General features: G+C 35.1%; 1 protein-coding gene across 6 annotated transcripts in view; it reads right to left on the bottom strand.

Moving 5' to 3' along the window:
* The window catches only part of TJP2 (tight junction protein 2), a 155,976-nt gene that overhangs the window by 53,375 nt on the left and 85,390 nt on the right, over positions 1–17,211 (bottom strand). For all 6 annotated transcript variants that reach the window (XM_056806235.1, XM_007498574.3, XM_007498575.3 and 3 more), the window contains one exon: positions 2,348–2,401. In XM_056806235.1, the coding sequence (XP_056662213.1) occupies positions 2,348–2,392 (45 nt within the window). In that variant the 5' untranslated portion in view covers positions 2,393–2,401. The remainder of the gene's footprint in view (positions 1–2,347; positions 2,402–17,211) is intronic.

The following is a 17,211-nucleotide window of genomic DNA, read 5'->3' as shown; positions in this document are numbered from 1 at the left end:
GAGATGGAATCTAAAAAGAGGTCTTCCGAATTCTAAGCCAATTCTCTCTACACTAGACCTATGCTGCCTCTTGGAAGTCCTCTTTTAATAATTCACCTTCTCCCTCAAATTACATGGTTTTTTTTTTCAGCTATTTTTTTTTGAGTGCATTTATTTGGCATTCATATTTTTATTCTGAGTTCCACATTTTCTCTTTCTCCAGCCCTTCTCCAAACCATTGAGAGGTCAAGCAATGGTTCTTATTTACATGTGATGTTCTTAAAAACATTTTATAGCCACTTGAAAGGGGAAAAGCAAGAAAAATAAAGAATGTGAAGAAAAAATGCTTCCATCTACACTAGGGTTCACTGGTTCTCTATCTAGAGGTAGAAAGCATTTTTCAACACGTCTTTTGAAACTGTTATAGATCATTGTATTGATGAGAGTAGCTAAGCCTTTCACAGTTGATCATTGTTACTTTATTATTTTGTTATTACTGTGTAGAATCATATGGGTTCTGTTCACTTCACTTTGTATCAGTTCATATAAGGCTTCCCAGTTATTTCTGAAACCATTCCCCCCATAATTTCTTATAGTACAATAGTATTTCATCACAATCATACTATAACTTGTTCAGCCATTCCCCAAATGATGAGCATTCCCTCCAATTCCAATTCCTCACCACTACAAAAAGAGCTATTAAAATATACATGTATTTGAAAGCATATTATAGAGGCAGCTAGATGACACAGTGGATTGAGAGCCAGGTCTAAAAATTGGAGGTCCTGGGTTCAAATTTTGCCTCAGACCTTTTTAGCCTGGGCTAAAGTCACTTAATCCCAATTGTATAGCCCTTACCACTCTTTTGCCTTAGAACCAGTCCTTAGTATTGATTCCAGATGGAAGATAATGGTTTTTTTTAAAGTATATTATAACATGAACAAATAGCTAAGTAATATGATATTTCCAATAAACAAATATTTTTTTAAAAACTGCTACATATAGTGATTTCCCTTTTTCTTTAATTTCTTTGAAAAACTGATCAGGTAGTGGCCCTGCTGGGTCAAAGGATATGCACAAGCATGCCCTTTGTGCATAGTTCCCCAATTTTTTTTCTAGAATGGTTGGACCAATTCATTCAGAACTCTCTAACAGTATGCTTATTTTCCCACATCCCTTCCAAACTTTTGTTATTTTCTTTTTCTGTCATGTTAAGATAATCTGTGTTGTTTTAATTTTCATTTCTCTATTTTTGGTTTAAAGTATTTTTTCATGTGACAATTGATAGCTTTGATTTCTTCTGAAAACTGCCTATTCACATCCCTTAACCATTTGTCAAGTAGGAAAAGGCTCTTATTTTTATAAATTTGGCTCAGTTCCCTAAATATGAGAAACTGGCTAAAAAATGTTTCTCAATTTCCTGTTTTTCTTTTAATTTTGGCTATATTGATTTTGCTTATGTTAATCCTTTTATTAATCATGTAATCAAAATGATCCATTTTACCTTGCGATCATCTATACATCTTTTTTGGACATAAACCATCCCTTATCTATAGTTATAATTGGTAATTTTTTCCCATACTCTCCTAATATGCTTAGACTATGACCCTTTATGTCCAAATCATGAACCTATTTTGACTATTATCTTGTTATATGATGTGAGATACTGGTCTATACCTAGTTTCTTACAGAATGCTTTCCCGTTTTCCTAGTGGTTTTTGTTGAATAGTGAATTCTTGCCCCCCAAATTTGAATCTTTAGGTTTATCAAAAATTGTGGAGTATGGTTCTCCAAGTACCCTCCTTTCCTATGTATCCATTAAAACATTTTTTTAAACTGTGCTTTACCCAGTGACTTGCCAGGTAAACAAACTAAAGGGTTTCTCTACGTAATATAAGATTCTGTTGTTAACAGGCCAACAAACCTCAATTTCATGTTTCATTTATTTGCTAGAAACTTGTGTATGTGGTTTTCTTGATAGCAATTTTACATTAGCAAGTTCTTGTAATGCACGACTACTCTTCATAACATTAAATATGAGTATGTTTTATTATTGGTATTGAAGTCATATGTACACATGAATAAAGTTAATATTATAGGTTGAAAACAACATTCCAATACAGCAACACAATGGATAGTTGTCATCTGGCATCAAAACCTGAGTTCAAACTGGTCTCAGACACTTACTAGCTATGTGACCCTGGGCAAGTCACTGAATCTCTCGGTCTGTTTCAGTTTTCTCAAAATTGGAACAATATCGCCTCCCTCAAAGGGTTGTTGTGTAGATTAAGTGAAATATTTATTAATACAGTAAGCACTTAATAAATGCTTATTCCTTTCCTCTTCCCTTCCCTCAACATTTGCTTACCTTTTGCAGAGTCACAGTGTACTGCTCCCAAATGAGCTCTTCCATGCCTGGAGCCTGTTAGAGAATAAATAAAACCAATTAGGCAGAAAGCATAACACTACAAGTACTGAGACTAAAAATTCATAACCCTATCAACACATACTCATTGAATTCTATCATCCAAAAACCAGTTAAGTGATTCCTTTGGTAAATAAAACCTTAATGATGTTCTTGTCTTCTCTATCTTTTTCTACAAGTGCCTCCACTCTCAAAGATCTTCTGCCTCCAAAAGCAGACAAGAAAAAGAAATCTCAGAAAGAGTCAATGATTTACCCATGGTACCCCAGCTAGGAAGTAGCGGTCTAACCAAAGGGAGCAGAACCCAGGTTTCCAAACTCCCTACTCTAGTTCCCCACCCCATCCCAAAGCACATATTCAACAATTTCCCTGGTTAAATTGACATATTCAGCTGAGATGGTAATGGCCAGAGTAAGAATAAAAGTTGACCCTAAACTTTGAGTTAGCAATTCTGGGAAAACAAATGGAATAGAAAGGTTTTGGAAACAGGAGTTGACAATTTATTTCATCCACACTAACTCCCCGGTTTCCACTAACTCAAATACCCAATAGTTCAGGGTAGTAATTAAGATTTTTTTTACACTTGCCTGAATCAGACTGACAAAGGGAGATCTGTATCCATAATAAATAGAAGCAGAAAACAGAGTGGTAACAGTATGTTTGTTTATAGAAAAAAATTACAACCATCCCCCTTCTCAGCACCAATAAGCAGCCAATCCTCAATCCCTCTTACCCAGTGGATTTTCCAAGACAAAACATTTTTAGAAGACCAGAAGCACTTTGTGGGAATTTCCTATAAGGACTTCCCACCCCCAGCCCCAGCATGTTTTAGGCCTGCAGGCTTTTCATTGTTCAGATTTTTCAAAGCACCATGGTAATAGAAACACAGGCTTCAAAATCGAGCCAAAGCACATACTTTCTTAAAGCAGGCAGAGAGAGAGAGAATCAGTGTGGGGTTCTGGGAAGGAAACTAGTTAAATTAGAAAAGAAACAAAAAGTCTGTCTCATTTCCCCACTTCATCTCTGATTAAAATGTGTTCTGTTTACAAAATAATGTCATGGTATTTAAATTAGTATAATTTTTCAAAGATCTGCTCAACTAATTAATGTGTAGAGTCATTTACTAGAATGACTATTATTCCAGAGCTAGCTCTTCTACTGTGGTAATAAAATTCCCAAACAAACACTGGAGGAAAAGTACAAATCTATAGTCAGGACCATCAATGTAGATTCACAATGCGATAGCAGGGTGAACTGACCACTCATCTGTGCTTAGAGGCATAGGCACCTTTTCAGGAAAATGAAGAAAATAATAGCCTCTATCAGTAGAGAGGACCGAATGAACCACACAATAACAAGCACTTTGCAATTCTCAAAGTATTAGAAAAATGTCAGTTATTGAAACTGTAATAAAAAACAAACAGCAAGATACCTCAAGAGCTTCTTTGCCACTTCATCCAGTCAAATTAAGTAAACCACACATAAAATCAGTAACATTCTAAAACAAGGAGGCCAAAGGTAAAATAAACAGTCCCCGTTTTGGAAATCTATTTATAATCCCAGGCTCTTCCACAATAAAATCCTGGTGCCCTTTAATTATTCCAGTGCTTCCAGCTGAGCAATTGAAATTAATTTGTCATCCAGAGGATTAATTTGCCCCAAACAGGGTTAACCAAACTTTTAACCAAAGAGGAAGCACAGAGATCATTTGCCTAAAGCTAAAAGCTTCATTTAATTATCAAGAAAGCAAGTAGATTGACAGCCATCCATTTCTCTTTTTATTTGGGGAAGGAGGGGAAGAATGTTCTAAGTGGGTTGATACCAAGCCAGCCAAGAAAGCTTGCTCAGAACTGGGGCCCAGGAAAGGACATAATTCAGAGGTATCCATTGGAAAGCCACAGAAGTGGAAGGAGAAGTTCACAAAAGGCTTTGCTACCCCATTGGGATTCCTACTCAAATAATAGTAAGCATTTATGCATATTCTTCTATAGCAGTGGGGACAAGACTCTGGAATAAGGGGGGTGGGGAGGTTAGCCCAAGGGCATGGGGATGGTTCCGTGATTTGGAGGTTGAATGAATGAGGTGTGTCTCTTGGTTCATCTCCATTCAATGGGGCAATCCAAGGAGGGTAATCTTCAAGGTCAGGTGTTTGGGGTTGGGAGTCACAAGGGTCTAAAGGAGCTAAGGAATTTCCCTGATAATAGTTTGCTGGGAGTTTCAGGGGGTACAATGCCCTGGAAAATTTAAGGCTTGTCTTTTATCAGATAAACTATGAGGATTGTGACTAAGGAGATTTTTGAGCCTGAACATGACAATTCAACAAATGGTTAAACCTAATACCATTCTGAACAATCAGAACCAATTTTCCCTTCCCTAGGGGAAAGGTCAGCACTGTGGGTAAAAGGATGTTGCTTATACTCTCATACCCAGGGTTAGGTTAACAATTTTCCTTTGTTTCAAAGGAAAGCTTACTGGGTGGAGTATATCCAAAAATAGATTATGTAAAGATATAAGGCACCAAAAATTGAAAATAATAGATGGTTCAGATTTGATCTATATTTGAGGAAAAATAAATCACAACTTGAATTCAATTTAATTATGAAAGTTTCAAAATGAGAATATTAACCAAATAAAAAGGTTAAATAAAAAGGTTCTCTATTAAATGTTTTAAAATTCTTTACTTCTCAAAACTATCGTATGGAGTATATTTATCATTATTTCATTTGCATTTACAAAAATTGAGGTAGAAATGATTAAGTGGGAAAATAGCTCACTTCAATTCAACAAACATCATTGTGTTTGGTGCTGGGGTCAAAAAGACAAAAAAACAAAAAGAGACCCCAATTTCTGAGGATATTCTAAATAGTAATGCTGTCTTTGGCCTTCTAAGAATGCACAGCTAAAAATTTTGTCCACTCCAGCAGCGGGAGGGTCCTATATTTTGTGAATAAGCAGATATTTATAAGAGAAGAAAGATAACACGAAAAACCAGGGGGAATCAAAAAAGACTTTCATACAGGAGGCAGGCTTTCAACAATTCTAAAAGACAGGGAAAGAGTGCAATAAGGTCTGCCATTGTTTCTTCCTCATCAAATGAATAAATTCAAACTAGATTATTTCTGAAGTTCCTTTAAGCTCCTAGGCTACCATAGCTACAATCTACAAACTACATTTGTAGTTTGGATATTGTTGTGTAATGAATTTTTAAATCAGCATTATGCCTTTAATTTGCATGGCATCTTTTTTCTCTTTATGAAGTAGAGAATGCTTTCCATAATCTTTTGCTCAGAACATTCTTATGGAATATGAGATGAGATAGGTAAAATCTTCTTTCAGAGGTAGGGTTTAGTGAACTCTTAACTTGAAATTGTGCAGAAGGCCCCAGAGGTTGTCAATAGGGGACAAGGACTGGAACCCAAGTCTCAGACCACTGAACAGCCTATGTGAATCTAGCAAAACTGCATCAGTGGCTGAAGGTCACAGATTTGCTATTAATATTCTGAGTCTGGTTGGCAGGCCAGCTGCTTAGGGGTTTTGGAGAGATTTAAATGCAGGACCACAGGAAGACTTTATCTCTCCTCTCAAGGTAGCAGAGCAACTGTTGCCAAAACAGAAGAAAAATGGTAATTTCTAGCTGAATGTTTTATTTTATACTTCTTTGGAGATGATGCAAAAATCAATATATGAGAATTTAATTTAATAATTATTATGTGCTACTATAAAGGCCATCTTTAGCCATCATCCTCCCTTGATGATGCAATGTTGACAAATAGCAAAATCACACAACCGTGGAAAAATTATAATCACGAGTGGTACCAAAGGAGACAGAAACACAGTATTAAGATGCTGACTTGCAAGTGAGAAGTAGCATGAAAGTCATGAAAGCCATATATGAGTAGAAACGGATGTGGGAGGGCTGACTGGTCATCTAGTAAGAATGAGGGACAGACAATCTTATTTCACTGTGTTGTATTGCATGAAGTATTCATGAAGGATCAGAACAAGGACTGCAGTGCATAAGGTATATATCCTTTATACAAAATTTATGGCTGCAATTTGCAACAGTTGAAGGGACTCTAATTTAACAGTGTTGGATATTAGAGATGAAAAGGAAAAAAAAAGAAACCATAAATGATTTTTAAAAGTTTATCTTGGAGGGAGGATATTTAACACGTACATAAATATAGTCCAAAGAAAACTACCGAGGAAAAAAACATCAACAACTACGGAGATCAGAAAAGGATTTACAAATGCAATGGCAGCATATGAGCTGGGTCTTGAAAGAAGACAGAGGCTGAAATCAAATGAGATAATATTTGCTTTTTAAAAAAAGAAAGCATTTAGCACAGTTCCTGGTACAGAGTAGTAGTCTACTCTGTACCAGGAGATGTTTATTCCCTTCTCCTTTCCTTTCCCCTTTGCAAAGACAAGGAGGGAATGCTTTTCAGTACTGCATATAAGCACAGGAAGGAAGATGGAGTGTTAAATTTGAGGAATAACTGGTAACTCACAATTTGCCTGGAACACAAGATCGGTGAATGTGAAGAATATGAAATGAGTCTAGAAAGGTAGGCGATAGATAGCTGGGTGACCTTTAAATAACAAGAACAGGACTTTATATTTTATAACATAAACTATGAGGAATGCCACTAAAGAGGTTTTTGAGAAAGGAAGTGACATCTCAACAAACATTTAAGAAACATCTATCATGTAACTAGAGGCAGCCAAGTGAAATAATGGAGTTCAAATTCAGCCTCAGACTCTAGCTGTGTGACCCTAACTTAAACTGTGTCTGTTTCTTCTTCTGTAAAATATAGAGATAATGGTGCATCCCAGGGTATTGTGAGGGGTTAAAAATAATATTTATCAAGTCCTTTATAAACTTTACACTCTAATAATGGGGAAGATGATGTACCAAGTATTGTAATAAGCACAGGAAATACAGAAAATAAATATTTCTTGGGCTTAATAGAAAATATATTATCAAGCTCAAAGTTCATGTAGGAGGTAGTATTTACAAAGATAATTAAATATGTGAGGAGAGGAAAGAAGGACTAATTTTCTATTAGTCCATAAGTTCCATAAGAACAGGAACAGTGCCAGGTCCTTTATATCTCCCCAAAGTCTAGCACAGTGCTCTTCTCAGAGTAGGCACTTGATAAATGTTTGAAGAATGAATGTTGAATTCAACCATTGTTTAGTAGCTAATTCACACAGCTAAAGAAACTAGAAATAAATACTGCATGTGAAATAACAGGGAGTGTTGAGAAACAATAATTCCCACTCAACCAAATATTTCTTACTGGCTCAAGCATTGCAAAATAGAAAAGTAAATAAAAAGAGGCAAACATGAAGGAGCCTCCTATGTCTGGGAAGTGAACAAGGATGAGGATGCTGAAGTGTTGTAATCAGGCTATCCTCCCAGCAGGTCCTGTGCCTCAGCAGCTAGAGCTGCCTTTAATGAATGGAACTGGAAAATACTTGGCCCCAGCCCCCTTTTCAGTCAGTCACCCAAGGAGCATATATTGAACTCACCCACACAAGCAGTATACTTTGAGCTGAGGGTATAATTAAAGACAAAAATAATCCCTGCCCATAAGGAGCTTATATTCTAATGAGGCCAATAACAAATAACTAGGTACATGCAAGATATAAAAAGAGTAAATGGAAAGTATCTGAGAAGGGAAAAGTTTTTTTTTTTTAATCCATCATTCCTCAAGAAACTGATATGTCTTCCCTGACAAGATACACTCAGATAGAGGAAAATAAAATGTGGGAAGTAAAGAATTATATGGAATGTGAAAAAGGAAATATAGGATCATAGATTTAGAACTGGAAGGAACCTTATAGATCACTGAAGGAAGCTATAACCCCCTCATTTTATAGATGAGGAAACTGAGTCTGAGAGGTAAAATGACTTGGTCATAGAGCTAAGAGGTACCTAAGGTAGAGTTTGAACACACTGCACCATTATTTATATGTATATATGCTTGATAAATTTAATTTCTTTTGACAGCTCCGTACAGCTTTGAAATACAGTATGGAGCTTAATACTGAATATAAAGTGATGCCAGAAAAATCTGTATTGTCTTCTATCTCCCTCAACAAATATCAAGCTCTTTAACAAAGTAATGCTGCTTACCAGTGAAGGAGATACTAACCAATACTGACAGATATTTCTACTCCTCATATGAAAGACTAGGATTAAGAATGATAAAATTCCCAAACTCCAAACCACCACTCATATTTATGAGTATGCACACATAGATATTTGGCATATATGGAAAGTCACAAGTTCTAGCAACATAAATGTACATAGAAAAAATTTATATTACTATAGTACAATGAAAGCAATAATACTGATATCCATCAAGCTTAAACTCTCAATGATTAACAAGCATTTCATAAATGGCAATGTTTAAACTACACTTAGGAAGAAGCTATCACAGAACCACATGTTTAATCTCAAGGGAACCAATGCAATGACTACATCACCTTTTGATTCATATGCATGGCTTTTCTGATCATTTTTTAAAAGGATTCAAAACAAAAACATTGTCAATAAAGTTTCAAAATTATTGAAGGCTGCCAAAAATGAAATGAAAATCATGCAATAACTGCCTGGGCTTTTTTCTTTTCATCTTCTCCCACAAGAAAAGGTTATAAAGGGGGTAGAGAAGAACTCACATAGAAGAACCTTACCTTCAGTCTTGGAATTAATACTGGGTACTGGTTCCAAGGCAGAAGTGTGGCAATGGGGGTTAAATGACTTGCCCAGGATCACCCAAATGGGAAGTGTCTGAGAACAGACTTGAAGCTAGGACCTCCCATCTCTAGGCCTGACTCTCAATCCACCAAGCTACTACCCAGCTGCCGGCCCCCAAATGCTGTTTTATCTAAACCAGTTTAAAGGGAAAACTGTAGTTTTCCTCCTAGAAGAATTGATGTTTGACTTCTCCCTCGACTTAAAAAAAAATAAAATAAAGCCCAAGGGACCTTAAAGAAAATAACCTGATTAAGTAGTTTATATTTTACATATATTTCTAATGTGATGGGAAGAAAAACTAAAGGTACAAGAATGTAAAATTCAGTCTTCTCTAGTACTTAAATTCTAAGAAAAAAATATATAAAGTCACCCAGTGAAAAGAAACATAAATAGATATAGTTTAAAGTTCAAGGTGCTTTACAAATACTAACTCACTTGATCCTGACAGCAACCCTGGGAAGTGCAATTTTTATCCCCATTTTGTAGATGAGGAAACTCAGATAGAAGGTAAATGATTTGCATAAGGTCCCCCAGCTAGTAAGTATCTGAGTCAGAATTTGAACTCAGGTCTTCCTGACTCTAAATTCAGTGTTTTTAAATACCCTGGGCCACTAAGCAGTCTCATTTTTATAAAAAAGGATTTGACTCCATTCATAGGTGTGAATGATCTTAAGATCCCTCCATAAATTAGTATAGTTATTCTTCCAAATAGACTACACATGTCACACCTCCATTTTCTCTTAACATTAGAATGATCCCAGTTCCTTTGATTTTGCTCTTAGAACTTGATTTGTAATTCTTTCTCCCGTGAATCCTCTAAAAATGGAGCCAATTCTTTCTGATTTCTTAGAAAGGCACAGATAACGATGCTAAAAAACTGGGGAAATTTTGGTTCTCTATTTTCTATATCACAGAGGGTCCTGAAAGCACTAAGTATAAATCCGAAGCATATTTGAGAGATATACTAAATGGGAATTGAATTTTCCCAGTGAAGGCAGAAAATAAATAGGCATACTTATTATAGAGAATGTGTTGATAGGAGGGGTGAAATGGATAGAGGGATCCCCTCCATAGGAGGCAAATCACAGCATCATATCCCTTCCTATTTTAATCCATTTCTTTCTATAACTCTTCCAGAGGGGCCCTACCAAACATGCTGGAGGTCTTCCTTTCTTTTTAAAAATGAGAGTACTTCTGACAACTACTCACTCAGTTTCAGGGCACTGACCCAAGGTTTCTTTTCATAAAATCTGCTCCCCACTCGTACTTGCAGTAAACCAGTCATTAACAAACCAAAGCAGTCTCCTTGTAATTACTGATTTTGATGTAAAAAATTTTCATTCCATATACAACACAATAAAGATTCATATTTTTAAATGAAGCCATGTCACAAAAAGTCCCTATTATATGTTCCCCCAAATAACAACCACTACCATCCCTTGTACCAAAGGGGCAAAAAGCAGTATGACTATTAAGTCAAAGAGGTACATTAATTTATTCACAGGGCACACAAGCAGAATTAATGTATTAAAAAGATACAGGCAGAATTTAATTTTGTTTCTTTTCAAAATTCTCCTACAAAGATGAAAGCCCGTTTAGTACTCCATTGTACGTTCAGTTTTATAAAATAAAATTCAAGTTTATATTATTTATAGATTTTATACTGAGCAGAAGTCAGTCTCCCACTGGGTCCTAGTTTTGCCTGCTAGAATCATTTAGTATAAATGTAATCCATTTTCTATTGCTAGTAAGGCTGTTAGAAGCTGGTGATAACTCCTATATACTCTGTGAAACCAAGGGGTTAGGGATACAAAGACAAATAAGGCACAGAATTCTTATTATTAAGATTAAAATCCAATTAGGGAATTGACATTTTTTAATGCCCATCTTTTGGGCTGCTTCACCAACCACAGTATATACATATATGTATATGTATATGTACATATACATATAAGAGGTATGTTCATACCTCTTAACAATTTTTCTATGTTTTCTTAGTTCTTTACAACTTTGTGCCACTATTCAAAATCATCAATCAGCCTTTCTAGAAATCCATTTTCTATCTCAAGAGATAGTCAATAAACTCCTCTCAAAAGATTGACAATATTCTGTCATGTTAAAGAAAATTTTGGCCCTGGAAAATCCCTAACAAATTTTAAAATATATAAAAAGTACATAAAATTAATTTCATCACATCCATCTATATTCTTACTAGATTAACATTTGCTTTTAGAGGATATGGATATTCTTGTATCAACAGATATTCAGGATTACAGTTAATCTGAGGAAAGATTTAGAAAAATACAACAGGAGCACAGAATTTAGAGCTAGAAACAATCTCAGAGATTATCAGAAGTCCAACTGTCTTCTTTTTTTTAATAAGGAAATAATTTTGCCTAAGGGAAATGTCTTGCCCAAGACATATGGGTAGCATCCTTATAGATATAAGAGGTTAGTGGTATGAATGAGCATATACACTGAGAAATGACAAGAAAACTTAAATTAGTATAAATAGGACAGGATAGAAATCTAGATATCTTAGGGATCATGTAGTTGAAACCTTTCATTTTACAAATGAGGAAACTGAGGCTCAAAGGAGGTTAGTGACTTGCTCTGTGGTTATACAGGTACAGTTAAGCAATGGAAGCAGTCAAGTGCTCCTTCCTCTGTGTCATGCTATATCAAAGAACTTACAGGCAGGAAAGATCACTTTCAGCTATGTTAAGAAGAAAACATTCTTAAGGAATGTAAACCAAACCCCATAAGTGAGGGATTAATTCACAGTAAACTGGATCCTACAAAAATCTATTAAAGTGACCTGAAGCCTAGTTTTCCCTTTAGAAGTCACTGATGTTTTCAAATTATCAAACTGAGGTAGAAGTTAAACTCCTTACCTCTGAGAGTTAATATTGCAAGGGTTTGTTTACAAAATTCCCATTCAATATTTTTTTTACTATCCAACAGTCTCAGTATTATATATATTCTAGAAATTAGAGGTAGGAGATGCCAATGGTCAAAATTCAACAGACTTTAGAAGTATAGAATTTCATTGTTAAAACAGACAAAGGATTGCTAGCTAGTTCAACACAATTTTAAATCAGAATCTCTAATATATGTTATTACAAAGTGGTCATCAGCCTCCAACTGAGATCCTATGGTGAAGGGAGAAATGTCCTAAGGCAACCCCATTGCACTCTGGTGGTAAAGAAATTTCCCCAAAAACTAGCCTAAATTTTCCTCTCTGAAATTTTGACACAAACAGAACAAATCTAATTTCTCTTCCACATGACCATATCTAAAGACACAACCATATCAAGTCTTCACCACCAAGTTTTCCCTTTTCCAAAATAAATATTCCCTGTTCCTTCAATTCAAGTTTACATTATAGCCCAGTCTCCAGCTCTCTTATTCTCCTAGAGATTATTCTCTGGAGGCACTCCAATATATCAATACCTATCATAAAATATGGCTCCCACAATTTGAATGCTCCAATTTGCTCAGAAACAAACTAAAAGTCTGAAGGGTGGCTCTCTAGAGAGAACACTGGACTTAGAATAAAAGGAGTTGGGATAAATCCGCATGTATACACTGGGTGACTCTAAAATAGCCAAAATCTTCCTCGCTGAAATTTTGACCCAAACAAAACAAATCCAATTTCTCTTCCACACTCCGTGACAGCCTCTCTGCACCACTGTTTCATGATCTGTAAAATGGGAATAATATACATAGGCCATGTAAGAGCATTATTGTGAGAAAATTGATTCATATGCTTGAATGCAACACAAACACAAACACAGTGAGATGTATTACATTACTTGTTGGACTTTATCAATATGGAAGTCATAGTACAGAGGAAAGTTGGCCTCTGAGCCAGGAAGACCTAGGTTTAAGTCTCATTTCTGCTATGTGACCCCAAGCAAGACACAAACTCTCAAGTCTCTTTCCTGCTACTAAGGTTATAAGCTTCAAAGAAGATGAAGCCAAATAGTGGACTGTATAGTTTATCCATGGGACCTTGAGCAAATCATTTTACCTCTCCCAAATCTAGGACAGAAGCAAGCTCTCCTGGTAGCAGTACTCTTTTGCATTAAAAAAAAAAATTGTTGAGGATCTCAAAGTATAAGTATAATGAGATGGAAAGCAAATAGAAAAGTTCGTCTGGGCTATGAAGGAACATAAGAAATAGTTTGAGGCACCCCAATGTGCATGAAAGGTAAATTAAGAATTTACATGGCAATGTACCAATTGGTACAAATTCAATTATGTATTGGTTGTAAATCCTAGAGTACTAGAGTTGGAGAATGACTTTGAGACAAGGGACATTGGTAGATAGGAGAGAAGACTGGGAACAGACATCTACCCTATGTACCCCATACCCAGCACAAATAGGGGATAGAATGCTGTGCGTGAGGAATAGCAGGAAGGTCAATTTATCTAGAATATAGGGTGTATGTGAAGGGTGTTCAGTGTGTAATAAGGATGGAAAATGAGGTTGTTAAGATCTTTAAACTGCAAAGTAGTTTATATCTATTTCTAGAGGTGATAGGTAGAGCCACTGGAGTTTATTAAGTAAGGGTGACATGGTTATAGCTATGCTTTAGAAAACTTTGCTTGTCAGCTGCAAGAAAGATACAGATTAATAGCAATACGTAAAGAAAAAAAGGACATTTCTTAAAGAATATAAAAATTACTGAATTAAATATAATAAGACAATAAAAATCGTTACCATAACAATGTATTACCATTAGTGTATATGCTTCCCATGCTATTTGGGGGACGTTTTAATTTTAAGACTTCACTTGGAAATAACTTCCACCCATTCCTTTCCCTTCAAAGTCAATTCCACATTCTCACAAAAATGTAATGTTACATCAGCACTGGGAAGAATTAATTCACACACTTCAAACTGGCAAATCAGAAGTAGTGAATATTGGAGAGGCTGTCTTAAGACACGCACACACCAATAAATGGAGTTGTAACTGTTCCAACTTTACTGGGAAATAGTTTTAAATTATTCAAGAAAGTTATTAAATTGTTTAGATCCTTTGGCCTAATAAGCCTACTTTGGTCAAAGACTCTTCCCCACCTATCCCAGAAGAGGGAAGCTCCATGTTTCCTAAAATACAGTCAGAGCACTTTGTGTGTGTGTGATAGCAAAAACCCAGAAAGAAACTGGAAACCTATTGCTATGCATTTTATGTGTATAATGTAATAGCATCATACTATAACATATGATGAGAGAAGCGTGGGATCACATGGTCAGGATGAGTACAAAGTGAAACAGAATCAAGAGAACAGTATGAATACGCAATTACACGATGACTACTATAATGTTGATGAAAGCCAAAATAAAAAGTAATTATATTGACCATTCTCTGCCCTAAAGAACAAATAATAAAATATATTTTCTTTCTCCATTTGGAAGAAGGGAGAGGATTCATAGGAGCAGAATAATGTATACACTGTCAGATCATGGTTTAACTCTTTTTCTTTTATAAGACTCACTGGGGGGTGACAATGGCATATACATTGAAATAACTATAATGTCAAAATAGAAAAATGTATTAATATAATTTATTTAAAAATAAAATACCAAGATTTTTAAATAGATTAGTAATTTCTGGAGCCACATGAAACAGACCCTTACTCATGTCTTTTAATTTTTTAAAGTATCTAACCAGGAAACCCTAATTTCAGACTTGCATAGACATATGCTATTATACATATTTGATAACATTCTGTGCCCTATGCCTTTAAAAAGGAACAAAAAAACTCCCAAGGATGGTACAGAGAAGAAATCATAAAATTTAATTTCTCAAAACATGGATATTATCTGTTCAGAAAATATGAAAGATCATTATAAATATTTAAAGGGTTTTTTTTACTTTAATTATTTTATGCTTTCATTAATAATAAGTTAAGACCATGTTTGATCTACAGTGGCACACCAATAAAAGGTTAAGAAAGAACACTTCACCAAGCATATAAAATGTCACTACCAACCCACTGATAAGTTATAGATTAGTCTTTCCATTAGCTATTAATCTTGCATTAAGAAGAAAAGTAATTACCAATTACAGCCAATATTGATGTGGTCTTTATTATACTCCAACACCACAAGACGCCAATCATTAAATGGATTAATTTCATGTGAAGTTGGATAACTGCAAAACCATCAACTGAAAATTCCCAAGAAGCCAAGAACTAAATCTCAGTCACACTGAGCTGTTGACTCAAACAGGAGGGGTACCAGGATAGAGGCAGGAAGGGGAAAGGTGAGGTTTCCTGTCTCAAGTTCAAGAACAGGTGAAATTAGGAAAGTAAATCCACTTATCCCAAATAATTAAAGATCCAAATAACAACCCCTAAAAATTGGTTTTACTTATTAATGACATGTAGTAATTGGAAAAAAGCATAAAAATGGATTTTAACATGACACATTAAAAACAGTTATAGCAATAAATTTATTCAGTTAATTTAATTTTAGCAAGATAATTAAAAGTAATATAAAATGAAAAGGGAGAATTTTTTAAAGTAGCAATGTGATGCTTACTTGTTTCCTTTTCCTTAAGCAAATTCTTCACCATTATATAAAACTTAGTTAATACACAGTTCCCCTATATTAACTGAGTGACCCCTACCTACAGAAAATTCTTCTAATACTCATACAACAGCTTTTATTTTCCCTTTACCTTTTCAAGAAATAAATTTAGTGTCTTGGATAGAGGAATTTAGAGATATTTGTTAAAGATACTTCAATAAATTGATTTCAGCTAACCAGGACCCTCCAAAATTTATAATCCAGAATATAATTTATAGTCCAGAATCAGATTCCAGTGTTAAAGAATCTAAAAGTCCCTTCTACTTCCTCCTCTTTTCCCATCTCTCAACACATGCATACTTTTTCCACTCAATTTTTTCAAATTACTATAAAGTGAACAGCAAATAATGTATAGTAACCAATATATATTTCCACTAGATGGCAGAATAATGCAGGAACATATAAGAACAGAGATGGTTTGTCTGGTACATAAACATTTGAGAAAAACACTTTCCTTATAATTTTCAATGATTTATGTTCTATAAACAGTAGAAAGGTATAAATTGAGGTAAATTAATGAATGTACTAGGATAGTGCAATATAGCTCAACAGAAATAATCAATTAATAAATATTATTAAGCATTTATTATGTGTCAGGAATTGTGCTGAGCACTGGAAAGCCAAAGAAAGTTAAAAGTTCCTGTTCTCAAGGAGCTCATTGTCTAATGGGGAAGACAACATGCAAACAAATATGCACAAACAAGATATAGACAGATAAAATGGAGATAATTAACAGAAGGAAGACGTTTAAAGGATTAAGGGTAAACAGGAAAGGCTTCTTTTAGAAGGTAGCATTTTATCTGCAACTTGAAGGAAGCCAGGGAAGCAAGAAGCAGAGAGGAAGAGGGAGAGCATTCCATGAATGGATGACAGCCAGTGAAAATGCTCAGTCAGAAGAGAAGAGTGTCCTGTAAAAATCTGTAATGGGCTTAGCACAAGGCCTGGCACATAGTAATAAAAACTGTATAAAATCCTAATTTTCTTCTCTCAGGCTACTATCATAGTACAGACAGAGATGATGAGGGCCTACCACAGTGGGAGCAGTGTAAGAGAGGGTGTATGCCAGAGATATTATAAAGGTAAAACTGACAGGTCTTTGGCAACAGAGAAAATATAGGGATGAGAGAGTTGAAGATGGCACTAGGTAGGTTTCCAGAATCATTAATAAAGAAATGGGGGAGCACTGGACCTGTAATCAGAGGGTCTAGGTTAAATCACTTTAGACTCTAAAGCAAATCATTAGCCTCTCTGAGCTATGGTTTCCTTAACAGCAAAATGGAGATAATAAACTTAAACTATCTAAGAAAATGGTTTGTATATCTTAAAGTAAGATTTCTTATCTTTTTTTGTGTATTACTGATGAAATTTATGACCCACCCAAGGTAGTAAAATTTGTGAATCATTCTAAGAATGTTTTTAAATGCATATAACAAAATACAT

This window comes from Monodelphis domestica, chromosome 7 (genome assembly GCF_027887165.1).
Source record: "Monodelphis domestica isolate mMonDom1 chromosome 7, mMonDom1.pri, whole genome shotgun sequence".
NCBI classification, from domain to species: domain Eukaryota; kingdom Metazoa; phylum Chordata; class Mammalia; order Didelphimorphia; family Didelphidae; genus Monodelphis; species Monodelphis domestica.
The sequence above is the reverse complement of the archived record's forward strand: the minus strand, read 5'-3'. Positions and strand labels throughout refer to the sequence as shown.